The sequence below is a fragment of the Euprymna scolopes genome, chromosome 10 (genome assembly GCF_053919585.1).
Source record: "Euprymna scolopes isolate OS-2025 chromosome 10, ASM5391958v1, whole genome shotgun sequence".
Lineage (NCBI taxonomy): Eukaryota > Metazoa > Mollusca > Cephalopoda > Sepiida > Sepiolidae > Euprymna > Euprymna scolopes.
Window position 1 is genome coordinate 18,336,535 of NC_136491.1, and position 16,511 is coordinate 18,353,045.

Below are 16,511 nucleotides of genomic sequence, written 5' to 3' on the forward strand. Positions count from 1 at the left end.
CAAGTTAAGCTATTGTTGTTGTTTGTAAATGACCATTCATGTCTACAGACTGTTTATATTATAGATTCAGCAGTTAGTTTTTCTCTTTGTCTTTTTCTTTCTCTTTCCTCTCTTTTCCCATTTTCCCTCCTTCTCTTTATCTTTTTTCTCCCTCTCTCTTTCCTTTTTCTCTCTCACTCTCTTCATTTCCCAGAATATGAATAATGATTTTTCATCAATCTAACATTGTTTGCAGGAAGAAAGCAATAGCAGCAATGTTCCCAACAGCAGTGTTCACCGAGCGATTCAACAATTGGCTACAAAATATTGCATTGAATGCAAATCTTCCTTTGATGAATTAAGCAAAATTATTCAGGTAATTTTACTCATGTCTACATGGCCAGCTCTGTAAAAATTTGATTAAAAATATGATTATTGTCCAAGATATTTTAAGAATGAATTATCCATAATCATAAAACCTTTTAACTCTATTTAATTACCAATCTTATTTTGCTAGGAAATTGTACAAATTTATCATAAAATTTTGTCAGCATTAAGTAATCCACTTGGGTTAATGTGACGTAAATGAGACAAATCTTTTAATTTAGAAGATTTAACAAATTTTTTGGATGAGATTTTATCTTAATTGGTGTTTGAGTATTAAAAAACTAGTTTTGATTAACTTTTCAAACCATTAATTTATAATTATTGATATGTGAAGATTTTAAAAATTATTTTCAGAGGAATTAATTCTATAATAACTATATGTATATATATATATATATTTTTTTTTTCATGTTTATAGAAAGTGCTTGCATGTCGTAAAGAACTGGTTGATTATGATCGTCAACAAAAGGAAGCTGTTTTGAGTGGTGTGGCCAGTGACTCTCCAATTACCAGCCCTCAGGGTATGGTGACCAGTGTAATGCATCAGTCACAACCGTCAATGTCCACTTCAATTCACAGGACAAGAGACAGGTTTGTAGGTTTTTTACTATCGCTTTTCTTTTTTGCATATTTTTTAAACATGTGATCATGTACAGTTTCCTACTTTTTTATGCTGTTCTTTGGATTATTGTTGTATTCTGTAAGATCTTTCAAAGCTGCACCAATTGTGCAGTAGAGTGCAGACAACGCAATGTGTCATTATATGATCTTCCTCTTCACATTCGCAGATGGTTTGCTAGGTTTTGTAGCCTCATCTGGTCATAACTTGATCGCCCCATTCCTGTTCTTAGGCGGTTGAGTGTTTTCCACTGGAGCTAGCATGCTTCTCAACTGGAAGAGAGGGCCCCAGAAGGGGAGATTCCTATGTCATTTCCCTAGCTATCTCGTCCACAGCAGTCTCATTCTAATATGTTGTTACGGGTTCGATATGACTGAGGAAGCTTCTTGACTTCAGTTGTTGGACCACTGGTTCACATCCATGAAGGAGATTGTGTTCTTCACTGATAGCTTTTGTGATCTTTACTCAGCTTGCAACTTCCTGTCTCACATGTGAAGGGGCAATGCCAATGAGGAGCAGCAGATTGTTCATGGGTGTAGACTTCAAGCGGCAAGTGTTGTTTAATACTGAGTTTAAATTTTTTTGTATACATTGATCTCTCTCAAGTAGGACAAGCATATTTCTTTTCATTTATGTGGAAATGCATTCAGCTACAATTAAAAAAAAAAAAAGTATGTATATATTGTGTAGATGAAAATGCCAAGCATTGTATCATGTTTGTTTTCTTTTCAGTCATCGACCTTCAAACTGTTATGGTTGTGCAAGTGCGGCAGTCAGTCATTGCATTACACTCTTGCGAGCTCTTGTTACTAATGCCACCATGCGACAGATATTATGTAGTCAGGTAAATCCATGCATCGTCTTGTTTTACTTCACTTAAAATAATCTTCAATATGCACATTTGATTGTTTAAAAAAAGTTTTTTTTATCAATTTTAAGGTATAAAATTTTTTTTGTTTACCAATTTTAGGGTATGATCAAAGAGCTGATTGACTACAATCTGAGACGAGGTACTCTCAGTGTCCGCAATGAAGTGCGTTCCTTGCTGTGCCTGCTTACAAAAGATAATCGACGATCCACAGAGGAGATGAACAATTTACTCATGACAAGAATTGCATCGGCCATGAATGGACATCTTTCTAATCCAGACTTGGTTAATATTTTATATCTTTTACCCAATGATTATCATTTCTTTGGCCAATGTTGAATGTTTTGTCAGCCTTTTCAGTGGCTGGTATCTTTTGAAAAAAATGACAATGAGTTTAATGTTAACTTGATTTTATTGATGTAACTAACAGAGATCCGTTTGCATGGCTAAGACTTGCTTCTGGCTGAGCTGTCCTCTTAGAGGGGAATTAGGGGTCTTAGCATCTCCAATCAAGACCATAGATTACAAGTTTAACTTGGTTAAAAATTCTGACAGCAACTTTGGTAACTTCAAACCTCTTTACTGCCACATGATTAAGCTAACCAATCAGTATTTACTTTTCTATTAATCAATATTTACTTCTCTATAAGGTTCTAGCTCTTCTCAATCATCTCTGATAAACTATTGCTCTTACCCCTGAACTCCATATAAGTAATTTTAGTGGTTGTTTTAGGGTTAATTAAGAGTTGGCTTTATTTATATTTCATTCGCTGGGTGTAGATAAAACAAATTATTAATCAGATAAAATAGTTAAACTCAATTATCTATTTTTATTTTATCTCTACTTGTGATCTGTTGAATCGTATTAAATGCCACATAAACACAAGGTGTAAATATTTGAATATTACCTTTTCGTTGTATTCATAGAAAAATATGTTGGCAGTGGAAAAATTTACTTTAGAAACAATATTGTCTGTTTTGGCAAGTTTAGGAGTTACTTAAAGAAAACAAATAGGAGACATTTACCTTTTTGTAGTGTTTATAGGAAATTATGTTAATAGTGAAGAACTACTTGATTTTATGCTTTGAAACAAACAATACACATTGATTCTTATGACTTTGTTACTGCTGTCAAAGTTCAAGACATCAACTAGAAAAGCATGCTTGTAGACATGAAGAAATAAGCAGGGATTAATCCTAACTCCTAATAAAAAGGACACAAATTATATAGTAATAAAGGTTAAACTTGTTTTGATAATAAAATTTGCATTGTTTGAAATATGAAACTAATATCCAAGAATAATAATTTGCATAATCCAAATGAGTTAAACATGTTTTCAAATTTTTTGATTAATTGATGTTTATGCATTTTATACATATAATGAAGTATATATTAATAAAATGTAAAAACTAATTGTAATGATATTTCTTTCACTTTGCTGACAGGGCTCTTCAGTAAGACATGAAATTCTGCTTTTGGCTAGTTCTGTTCAGCAAGAAGATTCCTGTTGGGAACAGAGAGTTAGATGTGGTATGTTTCTCTGATTTATTCAATTTTGTTGATTTTACTCAGTTTTACATTTCTTTTCAACTTTATTCAAATTGTTTCTATTTCGACTATTGTTCTCATTCAATGTTGATGTTTTTTTTTGAAAACGTTTCAGACGATGTGCCAACCACTCTTAACATTGATTAAAATTTAGTAGGAAAATGAATTATATATAATCCAAAGAAAAACCAGTATAAAAAAAAAGAATATAGATGAAAATTTTATGTTGAATATTTTTTTACTTTTTTTTTTTTTTTATAGATTTAAAAAACAAAAACTAATGAGTATTAAAAACTAGTTTTGATTAACTTTTCAAACCATTAATTTATAATTGTTGATATGTGAAGATTTCCAAAATTACTTTCAGAGGAATTAACTTCTTGTTTACGAACAGGCGATTTGAGCACTATAAAAGTGGTGGCGGGTGTCTATTTAAATAGACATTCCGACGAGTTATTTACGGGCGTTGATTCCATGGTCGAGTGGGAGAACTGCCGACTGTCAACACGACGGTTCTAGGTTCAATCCTTGGCTTGGGAGAGATGCTAGTCTAGCGGCACTGATGAGTTGTGATACAACGAAACAGGACTGTATGTCGATGACTACAAATATATATATATATATATATATATATATATATATATATATATATATATATATATATATATAAATAAGAATTACAGTTTAGTTTACCAAAATAATCCAAGCTAGTAAAACTAAAGTATATTATAAATATTGAAGAGTTAATATTTATAAAGTAATCTCAACCAGGTGTAAAAGCTCGATAAAACCAAATAGGAAATAGAGCTTATAATAAGATAGATTATAATAATAGAACTTTTTTTTAATAACCAAAATTCTAATAACCAAGGAGCTTCTCTAACCACTTTAATTAAAAAACTTAATTCTAACAATACCCCCTTCTCAATTAAATGGACTATCCTAAAAAAGGTTAAGTCTTATACTCCAGACTCTAAGTCATGTTGCCTCTGCACAACCGAAGCTATAACTATAATTACTTGCCCTCAAAGTAGTAATATAATAAACTCTAAAAACCAACTGATATCCTACTGCAAACATAAGTTCAAATTTAAATATGATAAATTTGAAATTACATAGCTATTAAATTGACCTTTCAGATATATATATTTTTCTATAACATTATCATTTTTTTCTACATACTTTGTTAGCATTTTATAACTCCATAATTTTCATTGTAATTCTTCATTTCTTCTTTGTTTGGCTGGTTTTACATCTGCAATCTCCGTTTTAGTGTTTAAATATTCCTATCAATCAAATATATATATATCTACCTACACATTTATATTCTGCATGTATGTTTACTTATATTTTACTATGTGCATTTACTTACATACTTACTTGCCTTGTTCCGGGGTCCCAAATATGACCTTAAACTATATCCAGTGGTGAGGTAGATGTATCAGAAAGTAGCCATTAAAAATGATGATCAGAACTTTAATAATTCAACTTACTATTTTTCAAAACTTATAACTACTTGAAAAATGTAATTCAACCACTAATCTTTTTTTTAATTAAAGGAGCAAAGACCAAATTTTTTAAAAATAACAGGTTTAATAGCAAATTATGCAATATTTGTTTTTTTAAAGCAGTTTTCTTAAAAAAATATAAAGAAAATCAACATATTTTGACTTGATATATGTATATATATATATATATATATATATAAATGCCAAAAAATCACTTACTTAAAAAAATATACTATTAAATGGGTAGTTCCATTCTTCATTGTTAAGAATTTATCCATATTTATATTTTAAATTCTGTGTATTTTTTAAATAAAAGGATTTTTTTAAAGCGAGGGTCATAGAAAATCGCATTTTTATAACATGTTTTGCGGCAAGCTTAAAGAGCTGCTGCTGCTTATCAAATATTAAGTAACATAAATAATGTCTCTTTTTTTATTGCGTGTGTTAACCAAAATTAGTATTTTTCGTCCTCCCTAGTATAAAAGAAACGCACATTCACTTGTAAATTTTCCCCCTAAAACAAAAAATCCACTTCATCGATTTTTTAAAAATTCTTTTAATGAAATACACGAGTTTTTGATTGATATATTTTAATACTTCTTTATCGACTGAATTTTTATTTTTTTTAAACATCTAAAAAAAAGAAAACATTGAATGAAATAGAAAAATTTGCCGTCAGCATCTGGTATTTACTTGACGATATAAGTATAACATGAGCTTTCATTTAAAAAAAAAATCAAAGTGTTTTTTAAAACACACTGGACTTTACAGGTAAATTTCCAAAAAGCTAGTCTTTTTTTTTGTTTTAAATTAGAATATTTTCTTTATTGATCTTTTATCTTCAAATTGTGATATATAAAACTTTGGTACATAAATTAATTATTAAAATTTTAATAGACATTTCAAAATGGGGGGGAGTGAATTTGAAAAAAACGTTTGTCTAAAATATTATATTTGATTTATTGGAAAGAGCATAAAATTTCACATTGACCCTGAAAATATCGTAAAAGTGAACCCATAGAAAAATTTTGATAGATTTTTAAAGTTTAAAAATTGGAAAATATTTAACTCGTAAAATTTAATTGATTTTATTACGTAAAAAAATGGCTGCATGAAGGCACGCCGGCATTTTATAAACATTTTGTAAACACTGTTTTTTCAAAAATAAAAAATAATATTTCTATTATTTTTTAAACAACTTTAATAGTTTATTTTGGAAGTATATTCCATACATAAAATAAACAACCCACTTTAAAACGAGAAATTACGAGTTTTTTATATTTTATTCGCAGTTTTCTGTTAGGGGTGTAAAAAATTCCTACAAATTTCTGATACACCTAGTGGTGAGGCCCCAGCTTGCGGGCTTTGGGGAGTATGGAGCCACTCTTTAATTGCCATTGCTCTCAGGTCCACTCGGACCTGGAGTGGTAGTACCTGTTAGGGTTCCAACTATGGGTTAAATAGAAACCGACTGGAAAACAACAAATATATTCTATTAAAAACTTTTTCTCCAAAATCTTTGGATTCGGCATTAAATAACCTGAAAAGGGTTGATATGCTGTAAAACAAAAACAACCAACCAACCTTATTCCGGAATTTGTAGATACCGGCCATCCTCTTCCATTAAATTTTTTTTTTCAACTCTTTATTTATTTACTCATCTATTTACTTATATGTATGTATATATGTGTGTGTGTATATGTTGGTGTGTTTGTTGTGTGTGTGTGTGTGTGTGTGTATATATATATATATATATATATATATATATATATATATATATATATGTATGTATGTATGTATGTATGTATGAACATCATGGTCTGTGGTGCTAGACTGGGAGTAGTTGATTCATTTTATTTGTGTACCTTGGTAGTTCTATGTCGAGGGAGGCTGTCTTGAAGGCATCTGTAGCTTTTGGAAGGTTGGAGAAGAGAATGTGGTCTGATTGTGGCATCACAGATAGGATTAAGATCTGCATTTACAAGACCTGTGTGCTAACCACACTGTTATATTCATCAGAGACATGGACATTGCATCAAAGGCACATTAAATAGCTTGAATGATTTCACCAAAAATGCTTGAGATGTATCTTAAACATCAAGTGGCAAGCACAAGCATCCGATACTGAAATCCTTGTGAGAGCATGTTGCTCTAGTGTTGAGACCATTGTAATTAGATCTCACATGCGTTGGATGGGCCACTTGGTTCGAATGAAAGATTGTAGGCTGCCAAAACAAATTTTTTATGAGGAGCTGGAAAATGGCAAGCACCCTCAACACAAGGCTAGGAAGAGGTTCAGGGACGCTACAAAAAATAATTTGAAAGTCTTACAAATCGACATCGACACATGGGAAGAACTTACTCAGCAATCATCATGCATTTATGTATGTATGTATGTATGTATGTATGCATGTATGTATGTATGTACATGTGTATGTATTTAACTTATCATTAATTCATTTGTTTCCTTTAATAACTCCTGCTAATAATTTAATTCTTAAGTAATAACTTGTATATTTCAGTTGACCCCTTTTTTACTTTAAATTTGGCGCCAATTCAAAAACATCTTGTCTGGGTCATTTGGACATTGGCTTTTCTATTCTAAAATTAACTTAATCACCATTCAATTTTTTTTCTTTCTCTTCTTCACTCATTTTTCTAAAATCAGCCAAGCCTTGACAGTGGTTTTAAATTCTTTTTTCCACGCACATCTTATCTTCATTTTAATAATATTATTTGAACTCATTCCCTTTTACTGTACCCATTTGTGAATTATTCCATGGATTCCTGCCTTTTGGATTACTTTAGACCCTCTTCCAATTACGCGATTCCCTTGGATTTTACTTGTGGAAATGGAAATTTAACCAACTTTTTTGGATTTTTGGATTTTACCGTTATTGGATATTTTACGCTTCACCAGACTATCCATTTACGTGAAATCACCTTTTTCTTCACCCTATTCCCTATGCTTCACTATTTGTTATCAAGATCTATTACTTACTTATGGTTTCTTAAATACTTTTGCAAGCAAAATCCGATCCCGCATTTTGCTAAATCCTACCCTTTGATGAGAAGGAAAGTATTTTTTCAAAACTTCGCGAATTAAGGACTATCCACTTATTTTGTGCTTCTTTTTTAAAATGAAATATGTTTTTAACTCTTTTTCAAAGTGTTTTTTAACATGTTTTCTTAACTACTTGTTCCTATATATATCCTATATATAAGTTAATTCCTCTGAAAGTAATTTTGAAAATCTTCACATATCAACAATTATAGATCTATATCTATCTATCTCTCTCTCTCTCTCTCTCTCTCTCTATATATATATATATATATATATATACTTAATTATAGATCTATCTATCTATCTATCTATCTATCTATCTATATATATATATATATATATATATATATATATATATATATATATATATATTTAAATAAATGTTTAGAGGTACAGAATTTGTATATGGTTTTAAATAAAATACTAGGCGGAAGTTTCTCGAGAGCTCTTTCGGCTATCATCTATTCAGGAGTAAATCGATAGCAATTTAAATAATATTGTAACGAAAATAACGAGTTCTATTGGGGAACTTATTTAATATGCCAACGTACGTTGGCACATTAAACATTAAACATTAGCCGAAAGAGCTCTCAAGAAACTTCCGCCTAGTATTTTATTTAAAACCATATATATATATATATATATATATATATATATATACTCTGGGAGGAGGGGTCATCCAATACTTTTAAATATGATATTTTAATTTGTCCAGATTTTGTATATATTATTATAGAATCGTGATTTCAAAAGTAAAAAAAAAGTATTTGGGTGCCATCAGCTAGAATCGAAACTAAAACTGTAGCATTCAAAGCTGGTGACGTTACCACTGTACCAACATGACACATATATGAACTGATTAAAAATTAAAAATTAATAAGAAACTAAGATGAATGTAGAAAATGTATAACGATTTTTTCAATTATGATCCATTTTTAACCCCTTAAAAACTATTTTAAACTGCTAAAGACCAATAAAAGAACTGTCCGTAAAAAAATCCAATCATTTGTGGCCCCTAGCGCCGCTCTGCGACTTTTAGTTTGGGAGGAGATAGAGACAAGCCTTTTACATATTAGACATATATATATATATATATATATATATATATATATATATATATATATATATATATGAATAAAAATAAAAAAAAAATACCAGCTATGGTTGACGTTATGTTGTTTTGAAAAAAGAAAAACCGAATGAATTTATGAAATGATCAACGTTTCGTCCCTATTGCAGAGGACATCTTCAGGATACTAAAAGGAAAAATGCAAAAAAAGAAAACGATCATAGACCATACGAAAATGAAAAGGAAACAGTGTTAGAATTCTACCCATATCGGGAAGGAAACTATGTGTGTGTATGTTATATATATATATATATATATATATATATATATATATATATATATATATATATATATATATATATAACTACTTCATTTACTCACATAAAATTAATATACGAAAGTATAGATTTATGCGTAAACTTTAAGTATTTACTTCAAAAGTGCTCAATACGTAGGTAGAGCTAGTTAGTAATCCTATAGTGGATGAAACGCAGAATATTCAGTGTAGCTTAATCACCATATATATTTTATAAATTACTATATATATATATATATATATATATATATATATATATGGCATAAACTTATATTCCAAATTTCAAGATGTTGACCATCTTACAATTTATTCCTTTAAGTACCTTGACAGCACTTGTTTTATAAAAATCATTCATTTAATTATTATATGAATCAATACTACTTTTCTCCCAATTTTGAGATTTTGTAATCATGCCCATATGCATTTACTTTCTTTTAGTGAATTGATAGGGGCTTTTTCTTCTTATGAGTTAAGGGCAAAATATATTCATTGATTGATATAATAATGGAATGATTTTGTGCTATGAAACAGGTGCTGTCAAGAATTGTGCATGAAGTAATAAATTGTAAGATGGTCAACATCATGAAATTTGGAATATAGGCTTTTATCATTTATTTGTTGTATGCTCTGTAATGACATTGAGCTTCATAAATTAAAGGATTGGTATGAATAGAATGTGAAATATAATTGAAAAAAACATATTTCATGATTCTTTGGGGGGGGTACAAAATTTAAATATTGTAATCATGAAGGTAAGACTTTTATTAATCACGATAAAAGTAAAATACATAAAAGACATTTTTTAAAAAAGAGGCGGGGGGGGGAAGAAAAGGAAAGAAAAATAAAGTGGGGAGTCAGCTGATCGGTTCCACCCTCACTTTATCAAAGCTGTATCGAGGGACTTACAAAATAAAAATCCAAAATAAGTACATTTTTAAAATAAAGTTACGTTATTGTATTTTGTTCATGGGTGAAAAAAAAAGAACATGGAAGTGATTAAAATAAAGCAACGTTATATTTTCGAAGATCGCTCAAACCTAAGAGACATTCCCTCTGTTTACAGAGAGAAGACCTCCTCAAGCAAATGCAAATTTTTTTTTTTTTAAAGGTAGTCACCACTTATCAAGGCCCGGAAGCCACTCGGGGATAAGGGTTATTGTGTGTACAGTACATAAGTGTTGGAGATTTGATAAAGTGCCTTACTTAAGGAGGCGGTTCATCAGGAATTTGTTCACATTGAACTTGAAGACATCCAGGTTGTAGTCAGGTGGGAAACAGGCAACCGGAACAAATTTCCACAGGCGTGCACTTCTAAGAAAGAGGCTTTGTTCATGGAATCTACGTTTTGATTTTGGAACAGATAAGAAGTGGGGAAAATTTTTGACCGTAGTTTCAGCTAGCCGGGTGTTTATCGTGAAAGATTGGTGAGGGTGACCAGAGATTGGAGTTCAGACGAGCACCTGCCATGGTAGTAACGATAAAACAAAGACAGGCTCGCAACGTCTCTCCTGTGGGAGAGAGGTTGCAGGGAAGAGAAAAGGGCATCACCCACTAGGCCACAAAGCCTATTTTGTCAAGGTAGGATAGGCTGTTTTTAGCAGCTCCTGCCCAGATGTGACAGCAGTACTCCATCCTTGGACGTACTTGGCTTTTATACAGATAGAGAATTGCATCAGTAGTGAGATATCTTCTGGACAGGTAGAAGGATCCTACCATTTTTCCAGCGATCTTGGCAACTGACTTGATGTACATACTCCATTTCAGGTCAGAGTAAAGGTCAAGCCCAGAAGCTTATCAAAACATGGAGCTTCCCCTAGACGAGAGCCACCCATATCAATTGATGACAGATGGGGATCAGAGCATTGATGATGTAAAGATAGAAGCTTGGTTTTAGATGCATTAAAAGTAACCAGCCACCTCCTCCCCCACTGTACCATGCGCTCAAGATCAGAGAAGAGAGAATCTGAGAGAACTTTGTCATTTACAGCCTTTGATGTGTTGCCATAGATGGTCGTGTCATCAGCATAGATGTCAACGAATGATTTAAGTATGTGTTTTGGGAGATCATTGATGTAGATCAGGAAAAGACTTGGGCCCAGGATTAATAATGATGGCCTCTGATTTCTGCCCATCAACCACTATTCTTATGAGCCTATCGGAGAGAAATGATTTTATGATCGAGAAAACGTTTTCAGTTATACCATAGCTGGAAATCTTGTGAAGTAGGCCCTTATGCCATACCTTATCGAAGGCCTTTGATATGTCAAGAGCAATCGCCCTAGAAAGGAAGCCTTTGTCAAGAGATTCACTAATCCTATATATAACAGTTAGCACATCTGCTGTAGATCTGGCAGAATGGAAACCATATTGCGTGTCACTAAGAAGGTTATTTCTGCTGAGGTGGTTGACTATTTCTCTATTTAATATGAATTCCAGCTACTTACTCATGACACACAGGAGACTTATTGGTCTGTACTGAGAGGGACATGACTTATCACCTGAGTTCTTAAATACAGGGCATACTGATGAGGTTTTCCAGGGTGTTGGGAAGCACTTCTCTTTAAGGCAACGCTTAAAGAGTGTCGTAAGTATGGGGACAAGTTCTAGTTGAAGCTTTTTCAGCACAATGATTGCAATGCTGTCAGGGCCAGTTGCTTTACTGGAATCAAGGTTCTTGATTAGCTTGGCGACATCACGCACAGATATTTGTATGTTGCAGAGCGTGTTGTCCGTTATAGGAGGAAATACGGGGAGTTGATGGCTTTTGTCGCATAGGGTAGAATTAGCTACAAAATTCTTGGCAAATAGTTTGGCCTTGTCTGATGCTGACGAGATGACCTCAGGTCCATTGATGATGGTTGGGATAGAACGCACGCTTTTGTTCAAGATCCTGTTTGCTATTTGCCAAAACTGGTGGGAAACAAGCCGCTGCTCAGCTACTTTGGATTTAACGGACTGAGCATATAGCTCTCTTGCATTTTTATTACTCTTTTGCAGTAGTTGCTGCCATTCCCGAAGGCAGCTCTAGTCTCAGTGCATGTATTACGTTGGTAGCTATGGAAAAAGTGATTTCTGTGCGCGATGGCAGCAGCACATTCAAGGGAGAACCATGGCTGGCTGTTAGGTTTTTGTTGGAATTTTTTGGATGGTATGAATTGGTCTATGCCTACAATTAGTCATTCAGTTATGTCTGATACTATGGAGGACACATCTTTTTGAAACATGGAATGCAGTGGTAGATCGGATATAAGTGTATGGAAGCTATCACAGTCAACGGTAGAGTATCGATATACAGTACAGTGGAGAGGTACATCTCCAGACTTATTGCATTTTGTTTTTATCTTAACTGATACAACCGCGTGGTCGGAAGATCCCAGAGGAGACAGAACGGAACTTGAACATAGCTCAGGGGAAGTTGTAAGAAAAAGGTCTAGAAGGCTTGCATACTGACCGGAAGTATCGGGCACTCAGGTGGGTTCGTGGACAATCTGAGTGAGGTCATAGGCAATGGCAAAATCATGACAGAACCTCCCCTCATCATCTGTCTTGTTAGAGTGGGTCAGTCATTCCGCATTGTGAACATTGAAGTCACCACAAATGTGAATGTTAGCTAAAGGGTGAGCAGACAGGATGTGGTCAATTTTTTCAGATATGCTCTTAAGGATAGTAACTCCGCTGTTGTGCGGGCGATAGAGAGCGAATATAAATGCAGTGATGTAAGCAATTGCAACTCGGAAGCATATATAAGGTAAATCAGGGTCTTCTCTTGAGATATCCCTACCACACGTAAAGCCATCTTTAATATAGGCACATATTCCATGTCCATGGCGATCTTGGGGGTCAGATTTAGATGTTAAGTTAGAGTATCTTTTAATTATGAATTCGTCAAGGGAAGCGGTCGGCCTAATGCCAGTTTCACTTAGAAAGAATATGTCTGGTTTCGTCTCCTGTAATTGGGTTTCAACCTCTGGAAGGTTGGAACGGAGACCCCTGATGTTGGAGAAGGAGACATGGTAGTAGGGGTCTATGTTGGAGAATGGGGTTCTAGGTTTACACGTGTTATTTTTCTGGAGGTATTTCATGTTGAGGATTGGGATTTGTGGAACAGTAGAGCAGGACAGACAGGGAAGGTAAGAGAGAAAAGGAGAGGAGGATTTTTTTTTTTTTTTTTTCAAAAAGATGTTCTACCCCCCTCCCCATCATAATAATAATGTAATTTACAATTTTAAGTGTAGTTGGAGTGTCAACTATGTGGGTCGAACAATGTTGAGATTGGATGGGAGAGTCCAACAGCACGTACCTAGAAAAATCAGAAATGGAATATACTGAGCAACTGATACACTTACCAATACATACTGGTCTTCAATAACTCATTAAAAACCCGTCACTCCACATTTCATCTAAAGATCTTGGAGACTATTCACATTTGGTTGAGGAGGTCTTCTCTCAGTAAACAGAGGGAATATCTCTTAGATTTGAGCCTGATTAACCTCTAGGATCTTCGAAAATATTATAATGTTGCTTTATTTTAATCACTTCTGTTTTTTTGTTTTTTTCCTCCATGAACAGAAGGCAATGTAACTTTAATAATGCACATATTTTTGATTTTTCCTTTTTAAATCTCAATACAGCTTTGAAAAAGCGAGGGCGAAACTGGTCAGCTGACTCCTCCCTTTATTTTTCTATCCTTCTCCCCACCCCTTTTTTAAGCATGTTTAACACATTTTACTTTTAATCATGAATAATAAAAGTCTTCCCTTCATGATTGCAATACATATATCTGTGTGGATAAAAAAAAATCAATACGAAAAATATATAAATGGTAATATTTTTCTGTATCTATTACCTATTTGTTGAGGTGTAGGAATACAAAATGTCTTTCGAAAAAACGAAAAAGTTTCTTCAAAAGCGCATAATTTCAAGCAATTCTTTGATCTTCTTCAGTGTTAATATATATATATATATATATATATATATATATATATATTTTAAAAATAATAAGCGGAAGTTTTTCGAGAGCTCTTTCGGCTATCATCTCGTCAGGAGAAAATCGATAGCGAACAAAATAATATTGTGTCGAAAAATAAAGAGTTCTAATGGGGAACTTATTAAATGTGCCAAAAGTACGGGGACACTAAAATAAATTTATTAACGATTAAAATATTGGCACAACGAGGGAGGAAAAAAAAAAAAAGCGGGAGAAAAGATTAAAAGTTCCCCAAAGAGAAACAATGCGTTTGATGTTTCTTTTTGCCAGCACAAAGAAGGTTGACGCACGGCGATAGAGACAGACTCCAAAATTTTTAAATGGTTTTTGGAGTCCGCTCTATGTAGCACCTTGAACCAATCTATTTTATATCTATCGGCACAGCACGGGTTGTCAACCAAATGCTGGCCAATAGCAGAGTCCAAGGCTGCAGAAGGAGGAAGACCACAAGACCCCATCCTCCCTTGTCTGATCTTCAATGGAACATGCTGGTTTATACGAGTCAAAAGGTGCAAGGATGTTCGCCCAGCATAACCAGCATCGCACTGGCATTTGAATTGATATACAATATTACTATTTTGGATGTAAGGCAAACTATCCTTGCGGAAAGACGGAAAAGCAGGTCTCGTAGTATATACCAAATGCAAGGACACAGAAAAAAAGCAGTCGTAAATACTTCATACGTCATATGATCCATCTCTTCACATTCGCAGATGGTTGGCTCAGTTTTGTAGCTTCATCTGGTCATATAAACTTTTCATCACCCCATTCCTGTTCTCAGGTGGTTCAGTGTTTTCCACTGGAGCTAGCATGCTTCTCAACTGGATGAGAGGGCCCCAGAAGGGGAGATTCCTATGTCATTCCCTAGCTATCTCGTCCACAGCAGTCTCATTCTAATATGTTGTTAAGGGTTCGATATGACTGAGGAAGCTTGTTGACTTCAGTTGTTGGACCACTGGTTCACATCCATGAAGGAGATTGTGTTCTTCACTGATAGCTTTTGTGATCTTTACTCGGCTTGCAACTTCCTATCTCACATGTGAAGGGGCAATGCCAATGAGGAGCAGCAGGTTGTTCATGTTGGTAGACTTCAAGTGGCAAGTGTTGTTTAATACTGAGTTTAAATTTTTTTGTATACATTGATCTCTCCCAAGTAGGACAAGCATATTTCTTTTCATTTATGTGGAAATGCATTCAGCTACAATTTAAAAAAAAAAAAAGTATGTATATAGATATATATATGACGTAGATGACGTTGTTTGGGTATGGTGACCAGTGTAATGCATCAGTCACAACCGTCAATGTCCACTTCAATTCACAGGACAAGAGACAGGTTTGTAGCTTTTTTACTATTGCTTTTCTTTTTTGCATATTTTTTAAACATGTGATCATGTACAGTTTCCTACTTTTTTATGCAGTTCTTTGGATTATTGTTGTATTCTGTAAGATCTTTCAAAGCTGCACCAATTGTGCAGTAGAGTGCAGACAAGGCAACGTGTCATCATATGATCTTCCTCTTCACATTCGCAGATGGTTTGCTAGGTTTTGTAGCCTCATCTGGTCATAACTTGATCGCCCCATTCCTGTTCTCAGGCGGTTGAGTGTTTTCCACTGGAGCTAGGGTGGTGTTGAACTGGGAGGGAGGACCTCAGAAGGGGAAATTCCTATATCAGTAGGAGGGGGGAGGCATTCTCTAGCTATCTGGTCCACAGCTGTCTCTTCCACTAGAACCAGGATGTTTCTGAACTGGAAAAGAAGACCTTAGAAGAATAGACTTCTATGTCAGTAGGAGAGGGCATTCTCTCGTCATCTGGTCTATAGCTGTAGTTTGATTTCTTCCTGAGATGTTGATAGGGGTTCAACATGGCTGAGAAAGATTTTTTCTTGACTTACAGGATTAGTGAATCTCTTGACAAAGGCTTCCTTTCTAGGGCAATTGCTCTTGACATATCAAAAGCCTTCGACAAGGTATGGTATAAGGGTCTACTTCACAAGATTTCCAGCTACGGTATCACTGGAAATGTTTTCTCAATCATTAAATCATTTCTCTCCGATAGGCTCATAAGAGTAGTGGTCGATGGACAAAAATCAGAGGCCCACAGTATTAATGCTGGAGTCCCTCAGGGGCCAATCCTGGGCCCAACTCTCTTCCTGATCTACATCAA

General features: G+C 33.8%; 1 protein-coding gene across 1 annotated transcript; it reads left to right on the top strand.

Annotated features, from left to right (window-relative positions):
* Positions 1 to 225: 225 nt before the first annotated feature.
* LOC145286401 (E3 ubiquitin-protein ligase UBR4-like) lies at positions 226 to 3,398 on the top strand. Its single transcript, XM_080135327.1, has 5 exons — positions 226 to 355; positions 785 to 957; positions 1,718 to 1,829; positions 1,956 to 2,138; positions 3,300 to 3,398. Exons 2-5 carry the CDS (start codon positions 890 to 892, stop codon positions 3,396 to 3,398), a joined length of 462 nt encoding a protein of 153 aa, XP_079991453.1. The 5' UTR covers positions 226 to 355; positions 785 to 889.
* Positions 3,399 to 16,511: the final 13,113 nt, after the last annotated feature.

Coding starts and splice junctions, on each gene's coding strand:
- LOC145286401 (XM_080135327.1), top strand. CDS start 890: ATGGTGACCAGTGTAATGCATCAGTCACAACCGTCAATGTCCACTTCA. Junction 958..1,717: donor ATTCACAGGACAAGAGACAG/GTTTGTAGGTTT, acceptor TTTTCTTTTCAG/TCATCGACCTTCAAACTGTT. Junction 1,830..1,955: donor GACAGATATTATGTAGTCAG/GTAAATCCATGC, acceptor TACCAATTTTAG/GGTATGATCAAAGAGCTGAT.